The 17214-nt window shown below is 36.7% G+C and overlaps 1 protein-coding gene across 4 annotated transcripts in view; it reads left to right on the top strand.

Moving 5' to 3' along the window:
• Nucleotides 1–17214, top strand: part of DIAPH2 (diaphanous related formin 2) — a 737850-nt gene that overhangs the window by 636228 nt on the left and 84408 nt on the right. For all 4 annotated transcript variants that reach the window (XM_051967764.1, XM_051967765.1, XM_051967766.1 and 1 more), the window contains one exon: nucleotides 10286–10451. In XM_051967764.1, the coding sequence (XP_051823724.1) occupies nucleotides 10286–10451 (166 nt within the window). The remainder of the gene's footprint in view (nucleotides 1–10285; nucleotides 10452–17214) is intronic.

Raw genomic sequence — 17214 nt, forward strand, 5'->3', positions numbered from 1 at the left:
TTTCCAGCATTCTGCTTTTCTCTTTCCCTTTCTTCCAGTACATTCCTCTCTCCCCCCCTTAATTCTATATTTTTTACTATTATCCCATCATATTCACTTCACACCTGTGCTCTCTATATTTATTCCTTCAAACTGACATAATAATGAGAAACTTCTAATGGGTTACAAGTATCATACTTCTGTGTAGGAATATAAACAGATAAACATTATTAAGTCCCTTATGGTAACACTTTCCTGATTACCTCCTTATGCTTCTCCTGATTCTGCATTTGAAAATCAAATTTTCCATTCAGCTGTGGTCTTTTCATCATGAATGTTTGAAAATCCTCTATTTCATTGAATGTGCACCATTTCGTCTGAAGGATTATACTCATTTTTGCTGGTAGGTGATTCTTGGTTGTAATCCTACCTCCATTGCTCTTCAGAATATCATATTCTGAGTCCTACAGTCCTTTAATGTAGAAGATGGTAACTATTATGTTATCCTGACTGTGACTCCATTATACTTCCATTTTTTCTTCTGCAGTATTTTCTCCTTGACCTAGAGTTCTGGAAATTGGCTATGATATTACTGGGAGTTTTTATTTTGGATTCTCTTTCAGGAGGTGAATCAGTGGATTCTTTCAATTTCTATTTTATCCTCTGGTTCTAGAATAACAGGACAATTTTCCTTGATAATTTCTTGAAAGATGATTCCAGGCTCTTTTTTTAATTGTGATTTTTGGGTAGAACAAAATTTTTGAAATGATCTTTCCTGGATCTAGTTTGCAGGTCATTTGTTTTCCCAATGAGATATTTCAGTTTTGTTCTATTTTTTCAGGTTTTGGGTTTTACTTTATTGTATCTTGATTTCTCCTTTCCTATTTGGCCTGTTTTGATTTTTAAATCATTTTCTTCTCATTATGTTTTTGTATTTCCTTTTGTAACCACTCTCAATTTTTACATGACTTTTACTCAGTCTCTCTTACTTGATTTTTAGCATCTCTGTTGAGCTTTTCCATGGCCTGAGTCCAAGTCTTATTTTTCTTGGAGACTTTGGATGTAAGTTTTGACTTTGTTATGTTCTATTGAATGTGTGTTTTGATCCCTCTTGTCACCATAATAAGTTCATTGGTCAGAAACTTTTTCTTCTTTCTGCTCACTGTCGTAGCCTGTTACTCTGCTTATAACTCTTTCTTAAAAGTGGGCGTCTGTTTCCAGGGTAGAGGATGCCCTGTCCCAGGCTTCAGGGTTTTTGTGTGGCTATTTTCAGAGCTTTTACTAGGAGTACTCTTTTCGACCCTGGAATTGTTCAGAGTGTCTCTGCCCCACTCTAGCTGTAAGATCTAGTGTGCTAAAGCAACAGAGTCTTACTTTGTCAACTCTGTGGCCAAGGGTATGCTGTCATACCTTGTGCTACAACTTCATGCCAGACTCCCACCCTGTTGTCACAGACCTTCCAAGTCCTCCCTGGTGTCCCTGGGCTGAGAGGTCCTGTACTCAGCAGAACTGCTGCCAATTCAGATTCAGAGGTTCCACCTCACTGATTCTGGGGTTGGGGCTGGGGCTAGGGGCTGCATTGGTGCAGCCTGTGCTTGGATTGTGTGCTGATTTCCCAGCCTGATTTCCCAGGCCTTTGCTGCTGACCTAAGTTGCCTTCAGCTGAAAAATGTTCTACTCCATCCCTTTGGGTGTTCTGATGCTCTAAAATTTGTTTAGAGTAGTTATTTAAAGGAATTTAGAACGGTTTGGGGGAGAGGTTGGATGAGTTCCTTCCTTTACTCCATCTTGGATCGGCCTCAACTTAAGGATTGTTTAAGAAGTTGAAGGACTTTCGCTACTTGGTCCCAGTGGGGATTGGTAGAAGTAATGGATAGAAGGAATAAAGAAGCAAATTTTAACTTGATGATTGTAAAAATTTCCTAATAATTAGAGCTGTCCTGAAAAGTAACAAATTGTCCTAGGAGATATTGGGCTCCCCTTCGCTGTAGGTCATCAAGCAGAGCTTGTGTGGTCTCAGTTGGAGTGGATTCTTGTTTGAGCACAGCTGTGAGTCTCTCAAAGTTAGGAAGTCATGGAGGTACATGCATGTGCACATGTGTGCACATTTCTCATACACACATACACATACACACACACACACACGTTTTTGAACTCTAGCAGGAAAACAAGCATAGCTTCAACCCCCAGGTTAAACAATGTATAAATATTTTTGTATATTTACATACTTACATGACAGGAAAGTAAAGATTGTATTGCAAACAGAAGATTCTTATTTTTGAAACAGAAGGAAGCACATTTTTTTTCTGATATGACTTAATTTGTTTGATCACAGTGTGTTTGCTCAGGATGGCACACACATTGAAAATAGAATTGCAGTGTCAATCTAAATACCCCTGAAGCTTTGGAGCTGTTGTTAGTTTTTAGTAAAAGTTTTTCCTTAAAAAATGGAGGATAGTCATGTGATTTTTATTGATCATCTTTCATATAAACTGTCTCATTTCTTTCGAGGTCAAAGAACACAATTAAGGAATATGTTAAACCAATTGTAAGCTCTCTGGGGGATAGGGGTCCTCGTCTCTTCCCAGTAGACCAGAGGAGAGCCTCAAACATAATAGGCATTTAATGAATGATTGCTGAATTAGGTTGTATTGAGCTGAGGAAGGGAATAAAAATTATAATTTCTCCTCACCGCGGAATTATGATATTTGACATGTCTATGACACTTTTAAGAAGCACAGAGCCCTTTACATATATTAACTCATTTCATCCACAGTTTGGGGAGGAAACTTTAAAAAATAGATGAGGAGTAGTGGGAAGAAATATAGAAAATTGGCTGCAAATTTACAGGCCTGTCAGAGAATTCAACTCTCTTCATCAAACATTTATTTAGTCCCTACTATGTCCAAAGAACAGAAATAAGGGTGGGGAAAAGTATAGTGAAATCCAAAGGATTTGGTCTCCAGTCCCCAAGGAGAGGGGAACATCCTTGATGGGTTTACAAGGTATATACACATAACATGATATAAAGATCCAGACAAGATGCTTGCTCACATTTGTGTAAGGAGTGATCTCTTTCTGCTGGGGGCTCTAGAGAAGGCTTCCTGGAAGGGGGGATACCAGAACCGGACTAAGAAATAAATACACAGCTTTTTCTTTCAATAATTGGTGGCTTATAATAGACAAGGAAGAAGCATGAATTCAAAGTTAGAAAGGGGCAGAATACAGTTAGGGAACCACTGGCAATCTGGTTTGGATGAAACATGGAATAGAATGGAATTCTGGGAAGGAAAGGCTGTATGAGCCTGATCCTAAAGAGCCTTCATTGCCAGTTAAAGAGTTGCTGTTTGAATTGGGAGGGAACCACAAAATAGTTTGCAGTAGGCAATGACTGGGGCTGCCCTGGCCCTCGGGAACACTCCTTAATTGATTTTTGTAATTATGAAATTGACAAATACAACGTGAACATTTCCTTAGGCAAAGAAGAGTATATGAAAATATTTATTATGGCACAGTGGATCTACACTACATATAGCTTTTTTAAAAAATTAGTGATTAGATTTAATATTGTAATCCTAGTACTGCTTTACTACTGTTTTGTAACTTGTCTGTTTATATTTTGAACTTCTCTCAGGAAAAATGCTTTAGCAGTTGTGTGAAGGATGAATTAGAGTTGGCAGAGGCTGGAAAGCTAGGAAAAAGGAGTCTGTTAAGCAGAGGCAAGATGATGTGGATTCACTAAGGTGCCTCTGGTATAGTGAGTAGGGAAGAGAAAAGAGAGTTGCATGAGGTATTTTGGAGTTACTCAGCACATCTTGACAACTGATGGATCATGGAGGATAAGAGAGAAGGAAGAAGTGAAGATCATCTGGTGGCTAAAAAGATGATGGCATCTTTGACAAGAGTAGGCAAGTTGGGAAGAGGGGCATGTTTAGACATGTTTAGTTTGAAGTGTCAATGAAATATCCAGGAAAAAATACTTTAGATATGATCTAACCCAGTCCCATTGTTTTATGGATGAGAAAACAGAGTCATTTAGAGATTGAGTACCCAGTGATCACATAGCCAGTTAAGCAATCCCTAAGTCCAAAAAAAAAAAAAAAGAAAGAAAGAAAGAAAGAAAGAAAGAAAGAAAGAAAAAAAAGAGACATTTCATTGCTATGCTTGTCCCTCAGCGTGTGTCAATTAACAGTGTTTTTCAATCACTGCCCAGGATGTTACTAATGTGGAATCCCAGAAACCATGGCATGGGGACAGTGTGGAAAAGTTGGACATTTGAGAGCTCATTGTAGAAATGGAGATAGAATGAGAAGACAGGGTGAGAGAAAACCCAAAACCCCTTGTCCAAAATGTAACCGAGGCTTTCACTGGGCCTCTGAATGTAGATTGGCCCAGAGGAATGAGAGGCAGGGTCCAGCTCCAAAGTATCAATCAAAAGATAGGTGGGGCATGATAGCAGCTGAGGTTACACCCAGAGAGACTTTAGAAATTCAGGACTCTGATGTCATCAACCTACAGAAAAGCAATCAGGATTACAGTTGGGGAGAATATAGGTTTTTTAACCCAACTGGGTAGTATCTAGTGCAAAACAGCTCCAATGTAATTACCAGATGATGAAGAGAAATCCCCAAAGTGGTAAATAGAAGGGAATTAGATAGGTTAACTGCTTGGGGAAGAGGATCTGCTTATAGTGTGTGTGTGTGTGTGTGTGTGTGTGTGTGTGTGTGTGTGTGTGTATTAATAATATATATGTATAATATAATAATATAATAAGGCTCACAAAATGCTTTGTTCGTAATAAGAAAGTGGGAGGCTGTGATAAGATAGTACCAATATTACCCCTCTGTTTCAGAGAAGGAAATGGAGGTTAAAATGTTGTTACAGTCATAGAGGGACCCTGACTCCAGTTTTCCAGGGTCCTTTTTCCACTCCCACACTCCTATGAGTTTCTGTTCTCAGTTGTCCCAGAATTAGACCTCACTGGAACAAGGTTATTTTTTTTTCAGTTCCTCAGTAGTCTCTAGACATTTATTCTGGGTTTCCAGCTTTTTCTCCTCTCCTTGTGTCTTTCCCTCTTCTTTCTGTCCTTTCCCTCCTTAATTCCTGGTCTCCCCTTCTCCAAGGAGAACACATTAAAATTATAGATAAGAAGGACTAGCATATGCATGATGTGATTCCCACATCCACACCATAGCTCTTCATGAAAAAACTGATTGAGGGGAGCAGTGAGGAAATACTTGGTAATTATTTGGTACTCAAATGAAAGCTATTAGGTATAGTTGATGTTGTTGTCTTGGTATTATTTTTAAGTCGGTCATCCCGTATTCTTGACAGAATTTTCATCAGTAGTTGTACTTGCTTTTTAATCATTTTCTTATATCCTTTGTTAAGTAGATTGATTTCAAATATTACTCAACCTTGAATAAATTAACTTCATAATAAATGGAGGAATGGGGTTGATGGGAGTTCTCCTTTGGAACTTTTCTCTCAAAGGTTATATGAAAACAAGTTAATGCTATCTCTAGTTCTTATATAGTATATATTTGTGACTTCCTTTCATTTAAATGGATAATTATGTCATGTTTCTAACTCCAGCTTCTGTGAAGGTTAAGTGGATCTCACGTTGATTTTTCCGTGTTCCTCAACAATTCAACAGAACTGACATTTTATAATTCATGGGTTTGGGGATTAAAATTTGGGTCAGTAATGTATAGCCTGAAAAGGTGAGAAAGTACAAGGACTAATTGGACTCACTTCCGACAGGAGATAATGCATCAATTCCTTTCTCTACAAGCCTTTGGCTTTTACTTCTCAGGGAACTAATTCTGTGTCAACAGAACTTATCCACATTGTGGGAAAATTATAAATGGGCTTCACATACTGTAAAGAATACCCTTCTTCTAAGAGATTTTGTTTAAACCACCATCTTCCCAGTTATATGTTGAAGCAACTTAAAAAATATATGCGTATTTCTTTTAATTCTCAGTTTGAGAATTTAGTTGATGAATACAAAACTTCTCCAATTAGAAAATCGTAAAAAGCATTAGCTCTTTGGTGATCTGCGTGTATATGGTTGACTTACAGCTCTTTTAAGCTGAATCCTAAGTTCACCCTCCTGTATAATAGAGTAAAATAATAGTGCTGTTAGCAAATAAATTTGAATATAATAAAACTTTATGGATAGTGCTAGTTCAAAGGTAGGCTATACAAAATGTCCCAAAAGTCTTAATGCAATTTTCAGCAGCTGGAAGTTTCACTAAGACTTTTGGGACACCCTATATAATTAAGTGCTGAAGGCTTTTTTTTTTCCCTCTAGTATTTCATTTTCTCAGATACATGCAAAGACAGTTTTCAACATTCATTTCTGTAAGATTTTGTGTTCCAATTTTTTCTCTCCCCCTCCCTAAGCTTTCTCTTCCCAAGACAGCAAATAATCCAGTATAGGTTAAACATGTACAAACCTCCTAAACATATTTGCATGTTTGTCATGTTGTTCAAGAAAAATCAGACCAAAAAGGAAAAACCCTTAAAAGAGAAAAAGTAAATAAACAACAAGAAAATATTGAAAATACTCTGCTTCGATCTCCATTCACTCCATAGTTCTCTCTCTGGATGCAGTTGACATTTTCTGTCCTAAGTCTATTGGAATTGTCTTAGATCACTGCATTGCTGAGAAGAGTTAAATCTATCACAGTTGATCATCGCGTAATCTTGCTGTTTACTGTGTACTATGTTCTGTTTCTGCTCACTTCTAAAGTCATTTTAAAATATGTTTTAATTTTCAAGTTATGCCTCATTTTAAAAATCTTTATAAGTGTATTATTAATTTTTGATATTTTTTTCTTTTTAAATTTTGAGTTCTAAATTTTCTCTCTCTCTCCCATCCCATATACTGAGAAGGCAAATAACATGATATCAATTATGCAGGTGATGTTATGCAAAATATATTTTTGTATTAGCCTTATTGCAAAAAGAAAAAGCAAAAAAATGTAAATATGTATGTATATGCATATATAAGTATATGTGTATGTGTGTGTATGTGTGTGTGTGTATAATGAAAAGCCATACGTCAATCTGCACTCAGTGTTCATCATCAATGCATTCCTCATCATGAAAAGTATTCCTTTATAATTGTCTTGGATCAATATATTGTTCATAGTAACCATGTCTCTCATGGTTGATCATCTTAACAACATTGTTGCTACTATGCACAATGACCTTCTGGTTCTTCTCACTTCACTTTGCATCAGTTTATATAGCTATTGCCATGTTTTTCTGAAACTACCTCTCTTATTATTACAGCCTAGTGGTATTCCATCATGATCACATGCCATAATTTGTTCAAGCATTCTTTAATTGACGAACGTATTTTTGATTTCCAGTTCTTTGTCACCACAAAAAGAGATGATATAAGTGATTTTTGTACATATAGTTCATTTTCCTTTGTTTATGATTTCTTTCTGAAACAGACCTACTAGTATTGCTAATGGTATACCTAATGGTATTGCTGGGTCAAACTGGGATGCACAGTTTGATTGCCCTTTGCCCATAGTTCCAATTTGCCTCTCCAGTGGTTGAATCAGTTCACTACTTCACGAGGTTGATTCTTGAGATTTATGTCTTAGATGTGAGAGAGGATTGCTTTTTTTAAGTTCACATTGTTATAGTATTAAGATGATATGTTTTGTTTTCTATTGAGGATCTGTGGTAAAAAGATTTTGTTATTAATTTTATGTGTCTTTTAAAAAGTAAATTTCAAGCTGGACAAATTGAGTGAATTTATGAATTTTTTTAATAGAACAAGGAAAAGTCCTTTAAATAATTGATTTTTTAAAATTTCCACACTTCACAAAGGGCTATACACCTGTGTATACCCTTTGATACAGCAGTCTTTCTATTGGGTCTGTATCCTGTAGAGAGAATTAAAAGGAGGAAAAGACTGACATGTACAAAAATGTTTGTAGCAGCTGTTTTTTGAAGTGTCAAGGAACTGGAAAGTGAGTGGATGCCCATCAATTGCGGAATAGCTGAATAAGTTATGGTATATTAAGGCAATGGAATATGAGCAGGCTGATTTCAGAAAAGCCTGGAAAGACTTAATGAAGTGATGCTGAGTGAAGTGAGCAGAACCAAGAGAACATTGTACACAGTAACAAGATTATGTGATGATCAACTGTGATGAACTTGGCTCTTTGCAACGATGTGGTGATTCTAGTTCCAATAGACTTTGAATGGAAAATGCCAATCACATCCAGAGAGAGAATTACAGGGACTGAATGTAGATTAAAACAATATTTTCACCTTGCTTGTTTGTTCATTTGCTTTTTCTTTCTTGTGTGTTTTTCCCTTTTTGTCTGATTTTTCTTGCACAGCATGACAAATATGGAATTATGTTTAAAATGATTCTACATACATAACCTGTATCAGATTGTGTGCTGTCTTTGGGACAGTGAAGGTAAGGGAGGGAGGGAGAAAAAATTAGAACACAGTTTTACAAAAATTAATGTTGAGAACCATCATTACATATATTTGGAAAAATAAAATACTATTAAAAAACAGATTCTTCCCACTCACCCATATTACTTTTTGTAGGGCAGGGATCATGTCATCCTTTCTCCCACAGCATATAGCTTAATAGCCTGCAAGTAGTTGGCACTTAGTGAATGCCTCGAAGAACAGATGAATGAATTCATGAGGATGATAATGTTAACCAGATCCTTTTCACTTCAAAGACTCTAGTATTGGAGTTAGTGTTGCTCTCCATCTGTGCCATATTTCATCCACAAATAGTTGTATGGAAGATAAATGAAGGTCCATGAAATGGAACTAAACCATTTCTAGAATTTTCCACGTTTGCCCTTGCTGTCGGTCCATGTACTCAAAGTATGTTAGGATTCCATTGAACATTTTCTGTTGTCGTGAATTGTATATAACTTCAAGGACAGTATAATCAGGTGAAAAAAAGTGTATTGTGTTAAATGGAGACCTTGGAGTCTTGGTATTTTTTTATCTTTGGGTTTTTCCACTGTGGAGTACAGATGTTGAGCTTTCAGAAATATGCAAACAGTTTAATACCTTGCATTGTAAACAGATTACAAGTAAATGACCTTGGAAAAATGTTTTGCCTGTTAAGTCCCTGGTATGACTGATTTCTTATTTTCTGTTTTATTTCATGAAAAGGGACTGGAGGGAAATGGTTTGGTTGCTGGGTTTGTGTTTGTTTTTTGTTTTCTTTTTTGGTCTATCCTGAGAAATGAGTAATTTTTTTTTTTTGGTAATTTTGCCAATTCTTGAATGTGATGAAAATATGTTTGAAACCTGAGCATGCTTCAAATCCAACCTATTTCTCAAATGCAGAATGCCATTCCCTTTCTGATATGTTCCTCAAGAAATGGCGTGACCATTCAGGTGACGATCCTCTCTGACCCTCCAGTTAAGTTAGCCCTCAAGTGACAATCAAACCGTTCCTTATTGGGAATTTTTATATAAATATCAATTTATCTAAAGTAGATTTTTTTTAGCCTGTGCACATCTATATTTAAAACCATGATGATGGTTCGTTCAGCAGTTATAGGGAGGCACGGGCATGATCGTGTGGTCCTTTGTCTGCTGTTTCAGAGCAGTGGGATACTGATTGGTCAGACATAGCAAAATGTACAGAATTTTCTCCATATAGATGGTAAAACTAGAGAAGTTAACTTAAACAATGGCCGACAATCAGAATTTTGAAAGGTTTGAACAGGATCTAAGAAGAGTTGGGCTGGACCTCATAATCAAGAATCAGAAATATAAAGTTGTACTTAGGCTCAAATAATTAGCTTCCCAAATGCGTGATGGAAGAAATGGAATCTGATAGAAAGTTAACTTACAAATAAGTAAATTACCTTGGTGGTTTTAGTTGGTGACAAGATCAGTGAATCAGGGGTGGGATGTGGTAGCCTTTTGCCTCCTTCCATCACCCCCACAAGCTACTTTAATTCTAGTCTATGGTAAGGAAAGTGTATTGTAATGGATAAGTGAGAAGATAGGCCTCTCAAGATCCCTTCCCTTTCTTTTTCTCTGGTTGTATACAGGGGTTCATATCTCATACTCTCTAAGTACTTTTGAGACTTCTTAGTGTTGGGGTGAAGGGTTTGCAGTTGTAGTAAATACTTCCCACCTGTACAGTACCAGTGAATTTCCAAAATAAATCCTCTGATATTTTTGTACTGCAAAAATGCTCTTTAGAAATGACACATCCATCTTACCTTGTAAAAACTGCCTTTGGATGTGGCATTGGGTTTTTTTTTTCCTTAACACAAACCTACAGCTTTGCAAAGAGTGCCAGAGACCAGTATGAAAAGCTGTTCACCATGCACAACAACATGATAAAACTCTATGACAATCTTGGCGAATACTTCATTTTTGACACCAAAACAGTGGCAATCGATGAATTTTTCGGTGACATCAGCAGCTTCCGCACCTTATTCCTGGTGAGTAAGATATGGCCAGTACATTCTGTAGCCCTGCATGTTTTCTTTATCCAAACTTTCCAAACTCTCTTAATGGATGGAGCCCATTGATTGCATTGATTTCATGTTCTATTACTCTAACAGGCAATGACAGGGAGTCTTATGAATATGACATGGATAAAATTGTTTGCTGGGTGAATATATAATGAGGCCCTAAATGAATTAGCTTCAACTTCAGCTATACACTAGAGATGATTTTTTGAAATCTGATATAAAATGGATGAATTGTTTCTTTAATGGTCCAGATTCTTACACAGCATAATATTTTAATGTAACTTAACTAAAAAATTAATATCTACAATCTTCTTTCATCGAATACATTGAAAGTTCATGATTTATGAATGTTTCTTGCATAGCATAAAATGAGAATCTGATGTTGAATTGAACCATGGAAATGGCATTGAGTCCCCAAAGATCCTTTCACAGTTTAGGGGGAATGGTAGGAATGGTGGATTATACTTGGCAATAGGAATAATTGACAGCAGTAATAGGGTGTGGCCAGATAGGGATTAAGATATTCTCTTGGGGAAGAGAAAAGACTCTATTATGTAGATAGATGATGGGAACACTTCCTTTCATCTACACTTTCGGAAGATAGAGGCAAAAAAATTGAACATACAGTCGCAGAAAAATTCAAAGCAATAAGAATTCTAGGAGACAAAATGATTCCTGTGTTTAAAAAATAAGAGAACTATATTCCCCATCTCTTAACCAAGAACAGCAGTTAACAGTCACATTAATTGGGATTTCCTCTGAATTTCTGCTTTCCGAGCTCCTTATTAGGTTTTGTGCCTTGAATTCGGTTCATTGAGCACCTGCTGTGTGCAGAGTGTTATGCTAGAATCAGGTCACAGGTCACCAGACTGTTGGTATTATTTGTCCTTCATTTTCAAAGAGGATCAGTGACATATCACAGTGATGTCTTGACTTGCACATGAATTGGCGTTAAGTGAAGCAGTATACAAAGTCTTCGTAGACTTCGTAGAGACTGTTATTATTCCCTTTTTGAAATTTAGGAAACTGTAACAAAGAGAGGTTAAATGACTTTCCCACAGTCACCTTAATTAATAACATATTTAATCAATAACATTAATAACATATTTCCATTAAACATGTGGTTGAAGGTAGGGCCCAGACTGGAATACGTGTGCTCGGTACACGTGTGGATCTCCTCCTCGTCCTCTGTGCTTCTGTCAGTCGATCATTTCGGCAGGTTGACTGCACAAATAGTCTTTATTTTTCTTCTGAGATTTTGGGAATAGAATATTCCTTGTCAGTGAACCCTATATGTTTCACTGCCATGCAGTATCTTGCTTAGGCATTAAAATTAATTTTAGCTGTTGGGAGAATGTTCAAGGAAAGTATTATACTTCATTAGTTTTTATGGATCAAAATGAATTATGGAAAATATGTTTTTCCCCTCTCTTAAATATTCAGGTTCTTGTTGCTGCTTCTTTTTTAATTAAAAAAAATACGAACAGTAATAATAACAATGATAATAATAATAGCACTAGCATTTACTTTAAGGTTTTCAAAGAGCTTTACAAGCACCTCATTTTTATCCTCACACCAACCCTAAGAAGTCATTATTATTATCCTCATTTTAACTATTATTATCTTGATTTTCCAGATGAAGAAACTGAGGCAAGCAGAGTTTAAATGATTAACTTAGGGTCAAATAGCAAAAAAATGTTCAGCTCTGGTCCTCCAAACTGAACAGTATTTTACCCAGGTGCTCCATGCATATTTGTTCATCGTCCTTATGTAATTTCTTGATTGCTATTAATGTCATTAGTGAGAATTTTAGCCTTCCTTTATTTTTGGAAAGGTGCCTTAGAAATTGTTTCTCTTATATTTTAGGCAGCTGAGCAGGTAAACTTCCCCTACCAAAGAGGCGCTTACTAGTGTTGAGTTCATAGTAGCTGAGTTCTTGGGAGAGCCCTCTGCTGACACGGCTTGGCACTCTTCTCTGCTTGGCCAACAAGTATGCTTCCTGTGGCTGAACGCCTCAAACTGTAATAGATCAAACAGGGGCAACATCTATTGCCAGGCTGATCCTGGAAGCATTTCAGCCCCACAGAATGTGCTTAAGCTGTGCTGACGTAACTTCCAAAAATGCCGTGCCATGATACGCTGTTGGAGTTCGACTTCAGTCAAGTTATAATAAATAAACTGAAACTGGATTTTTAATTCTTTTTAGACTTTTTAAAGGTAGATTCAAATAGAATCTTCTAAGATCTAGAAAAACATCAGCATCAGTCAAATATATAGCTTGTATCACTTTGCAAAATGATGTCAGAATGTCTCTCCCTGGGTTATTCCTCCTCCTTAATTCATTGTCTTTTGAAGATATATTAACCAGTCCAGACTATTACAAGACTTGCAGTGCTTTACAGAGATCATTTTCTGAATGATTGCCCAGTGTTCTGAAGGTGTTATCACACTTGACAGAGAGTCCTTTGTATACTTGGAAGAATAGGCTTATTAAATCTTAATTTGGTTCATTTTTATAAGAGGGAAAAAGTACATGTAACCGAGTGTAACTTAGGATGCTACTTGGCAATCTTCCCTAAAATTCCAACTTTATCATGTTCGAGCCCAGGAAATTTTCTAATCTGGAAGTATAGGTGAATACTTATAAATTATTCATCTAAGTTTGGATATATCTTCCCCAAAATAATTCATTTTAGATTCTAGATTGTTAACAAGGCTACCTGAATCCATCAGCTGGGGAAATGTCACTCTACAATACTTAAGTTTTTCTCTTACTGAATTGAGATTATAACTCTGTATGTGTAAGCATTTGTGTATGTGTACATCTCCTCAAGAGAAGTATGTATACTTATACATATATATGATCCCATGTGTACACTCTCCCACAATACAGGTATGCCACTGTATTTGCCAAATAACAGAACTTCAAAGTTGAAAGAGACTCCAGCAGCCATGTAGTCTAACTCATACTCTCAGAGAATCTCATCTTGAATATCCCTGACCATTTGTCATCTTGCCCATTCCAATTTGAGATAGCTCTAATTAAAAAACGGTTCATTACATCAAGCCTTTGTGTCTTTACATCTTTCATCCATTACTTCCAGTTTTTTCCTCTGTGATCAAGCAGAATGAACCTGATCTTCTCTCTACAATAGTCTTTCAGGTCTTTGGAATCAACAATCTTGTCTCCTCTGACTGTTGTCTTTTCCCAGGCCCTTCAGCCAACCTTCCAGATTACCCTCCTCAGAACATTCTCTACCTTATTAATGTTCTTTCTAAAATGTAGTGTCCATGAAATGTACTTCTTCCCTAACTTCCCCGTCTATTATGGTGGTTGGAATTCCCAAATCATTATTGTCTTGTGATGTTCTACCATTCTTGCCGAGTTTTTCTTTCACAAGTTGTTGCAGTCTGTTAATAAAGACCAAACTGGCCTACTCTGTTATCATCCCAAATGTGTGCCCTGTGCCTGCCTACCTCCCTGTCTTTGTCCACACAGTTTTCTTGCTGGTCTTTAAAGACTGTACCAAAGACTACCTCTTCTCTGACACTTTCCTTGTCTTCTGCCCCAATCACCAGTGACTTTATTTGCTTTGGACATCACAAAGCATTTTTGTCAGTACTTGATTTATCCCATTTTGTATTGATTTTTATTATAATTATCTGTCTGTTTCATATCCGTCTCTTACCTCTTCTAGTCCTAGTACAGCCCAGCACATGTTTGATGTTTGTGAAAGATTTGCTGAAATTGAACTGCTTTCATAAGAGCCAGAATTAGGATGTTTGAAACAAGACTTTAAGTTAACCCTTGACCTTCAGAAGTGAACTTAGATGGTATAATTCCCCAGTGTCACATCTGACACTAGGCTTATGGCTAATGAACCAGTTAGCCACAGGATTAAGGGAGAGAGGAATTCAGGGAAGAAATATAGAAATATATTAAAGATGCAAATAAAGGTACCATTTGTGTTTTAGGATGGATATTCCTTCATTGCTTTTTAATCTAACTTTAACAAAATTTCCCTTTTCCCATGCAGTATACCTTTAAATATATGAGGATTAATTCGGTTGTAATGAAGCTTAAATAATGATGAGTCCCATCATTTTAACATTATTTATGATTACCTGGCATTGCCTGAAAAAATTACTTATCCACAAAGCACTTTGAGAAAAGAATCTTCACAGAAATTCAATCAGTCAACAAACGGGGTGATTAGAAGTTGTTAGGGTGAAGATCAAACTGATCTTGGAGCCTCAGAAGGCCTGGGTTCAGATTCTGCTTCTCATTCATACTGACTGTGATTCTGGGCCAGTCCCCCAATCTCTCAGTACTGTAGCCAACACTTAGAATGCGAATTTGTGGTGAAGCAGCTGCTAAATTGCTTTAGTAGTAGGCATTTCTCCATCTGGAAATTTCTTTTTCCAGTGATAGCCTAGATCTAATCCTTCTATTCCATCCCTACTATGTACCATGCCATGTGCTGAGTGCTAGAGATAGATAAAAGAAAAGAAAAGCTTCCAAGTCTCAAGAAGCTCAAGCATAGTCTGTTGAGGGAGACAACATGTGAATAGCAAAGACTCTGGAGGATATATACAAAGATAGGGGAAGGGACAACACTAGTAGTCTGGAGGAGAGTCAGAAAAGGTTTTGCATAGAAGATTATTGAGCTTTGTGTTACCTGAAGTTAGAGTTTCTGGGAAGCTGATTCCATTGAGGAGCAGGTGCAGCTGGGTAGAGATATCCGAGGTAAGGAAGCCAAGGAAAATGTTTTTTAATAGGTAGGTGAAAGGTGACAAGAGTTCTCAGTCAAGTGGTGACAAAGAAAAAGTTAGCTGCAAGATGTGCTTTGGATGTAATGGCACAATTGAGAAAAACAGTGTATATGCAGGGTTGGGAGATGAAGTAGTTGAGTGTGACCCTGACTTTCCTGGGAAAAGACATTTCCTGTAGGAATGATGCTTCCTTGAACAGAAAGACAGACATATGGGAGAAGGGCTGATTGATGGGTGGGGTGGAAACTAATGAGTTTTCCTTTAGAGATATTGTGAATTAGTGATCCCTCTGAGATTTCCAGTTTCAATTATCCAGCAGGCCATTTGTGATGCTGGACTAATGTTCAACTTAGAAAAGAGAATTGGGTATGTAGATCTATGAGTCATCTGCATAGATTTGAAGAAAACTTAGGAGTGGTCAGACAGGTAGAAGGAAAATCAGAAAAGGAAAGTCATAAAAATCTAAAAAGGAGGAAACGTCCGGGAAAAGAGAGTGGTCAGCGTTCTCAAATACTGCAAGAGAAGCAAGAAGGATAAAGGATGAGGACTGAGAAAAGCCCATCAGAAATGGATCAAGAATCAGTGGTTTTTTGGGGAGAGGAGATTAGTTTTCTGTAAGTGATGATACAAAAAGCTAGGGTGCAAAGAGATGAGGAGTGAAAGAAAAAGTAGACAACTTTAAATAGAAAAAGAAGCAAGGAATGAGGTGTTATCTTGAGGGGCCTTGTTTAAAGAATAAGAGAGAGAAACATATTTGAAAGCAATAGGGAAATGTAGTGAAAGAGAGGTTGAATATGAGAGAGAGAGATATCTATACAGTAAACCAAGGAGCATTTGTTATGTTGTCGTATAGTTTCAAAGGGTATTATGGAATACATTAATATCTGCTATCCAGCATTTGTCATTGGCGTTTCTTTATGAACTTCCACACTGTGCTATTATAATGATAGTTTATATACTTTCTGAATCATCAGAGTAGGATTAAATTAAATATGGTTTACTGTTACCTATGCTTAAATGAATTTTTGAATCATTGACAAGACAATGCCGATTATTAGCTCCTTTTCATTGAACCCGATATACATGTCCTATTTTTTGGCTGTCATCATGATTCCTAATATGCACAGTAGAGAAATAAAATAGGAAAAAAAAACATGCTGGTCAGATTGATATGCAGTTACAAATAGTAAAAGTTGGGGCAGCTAGGTGGCGCAGTGGATAGAGCATCGGTCCTGAAGTTGGGATAAATACATGTAGACATGTATTTAATTTTACATATAAAGCTTCATCAGTTTGTAGTTCACCTGTTATTAGATAACTTAAAATGTGCTTATGTATAGGAGGAGCAGCCCAATGAATTACTTTTATCAGAGTATGAATTTTAGACAGGTGGTACAAATGAACAAACACCTAAGTCTATGTTGAGTAGGAGATGTACGTCAGAGTTGGTTACATTCAGGAAATAGTGCACCCTTTTGATTATCTCAGGCTTCTTACCCTCTTAACACCACTATTCTCCTGGTAATGTTATAAGGCTATATAAATCATGGGAATAGTGGTTTCTAAAGAGTCACAGATGTAGTTGACCCAGAAGGTAATGAAAAGATGCCCAGTGTTTGTGACAAAAAAATCCGTTATCAAGGAGATGAGAAAAGGAAATATACTACCCAGAGAGTGAGAAGGATGGATAATAATACACAAGGAGTTAAGCAAAACCCAGTTTCACCAAAAGAATAAAAGTAATAAAGCTTACAAATAAGAAGGATGTTAAACATGTGTTTTCTGTTTTTCTGGCCATGATTAAAAACAAGACGTCCAAATAGTTACTTATTTCTAATGAGATCACAACAACAAGACAGTGATATAGATTAAAAACAACACTGAACAATGCCTAGAAATACAATGTAATTACCTTGGGACTTACCAGCTCTTCTAAATATGTGATTTTTTTCCAGAA

This window comes from Antechinus flavipes, chromosome X, assembly GCF_016432865.1.
Source record: "Antechinus flavipes isolate AdamAnt ecotype Samford, QLD, Australia chromosome X, AdamAnt_v2, whole genome shotgun sequence".
Taxonomy (NCBI): domain Eukaryota; kingdom Metazoa; phylum Chordata; class Mammalia; order Dasyuromorphia; family Dasyuridae; genus Antechinus; species Antechinus flavipes.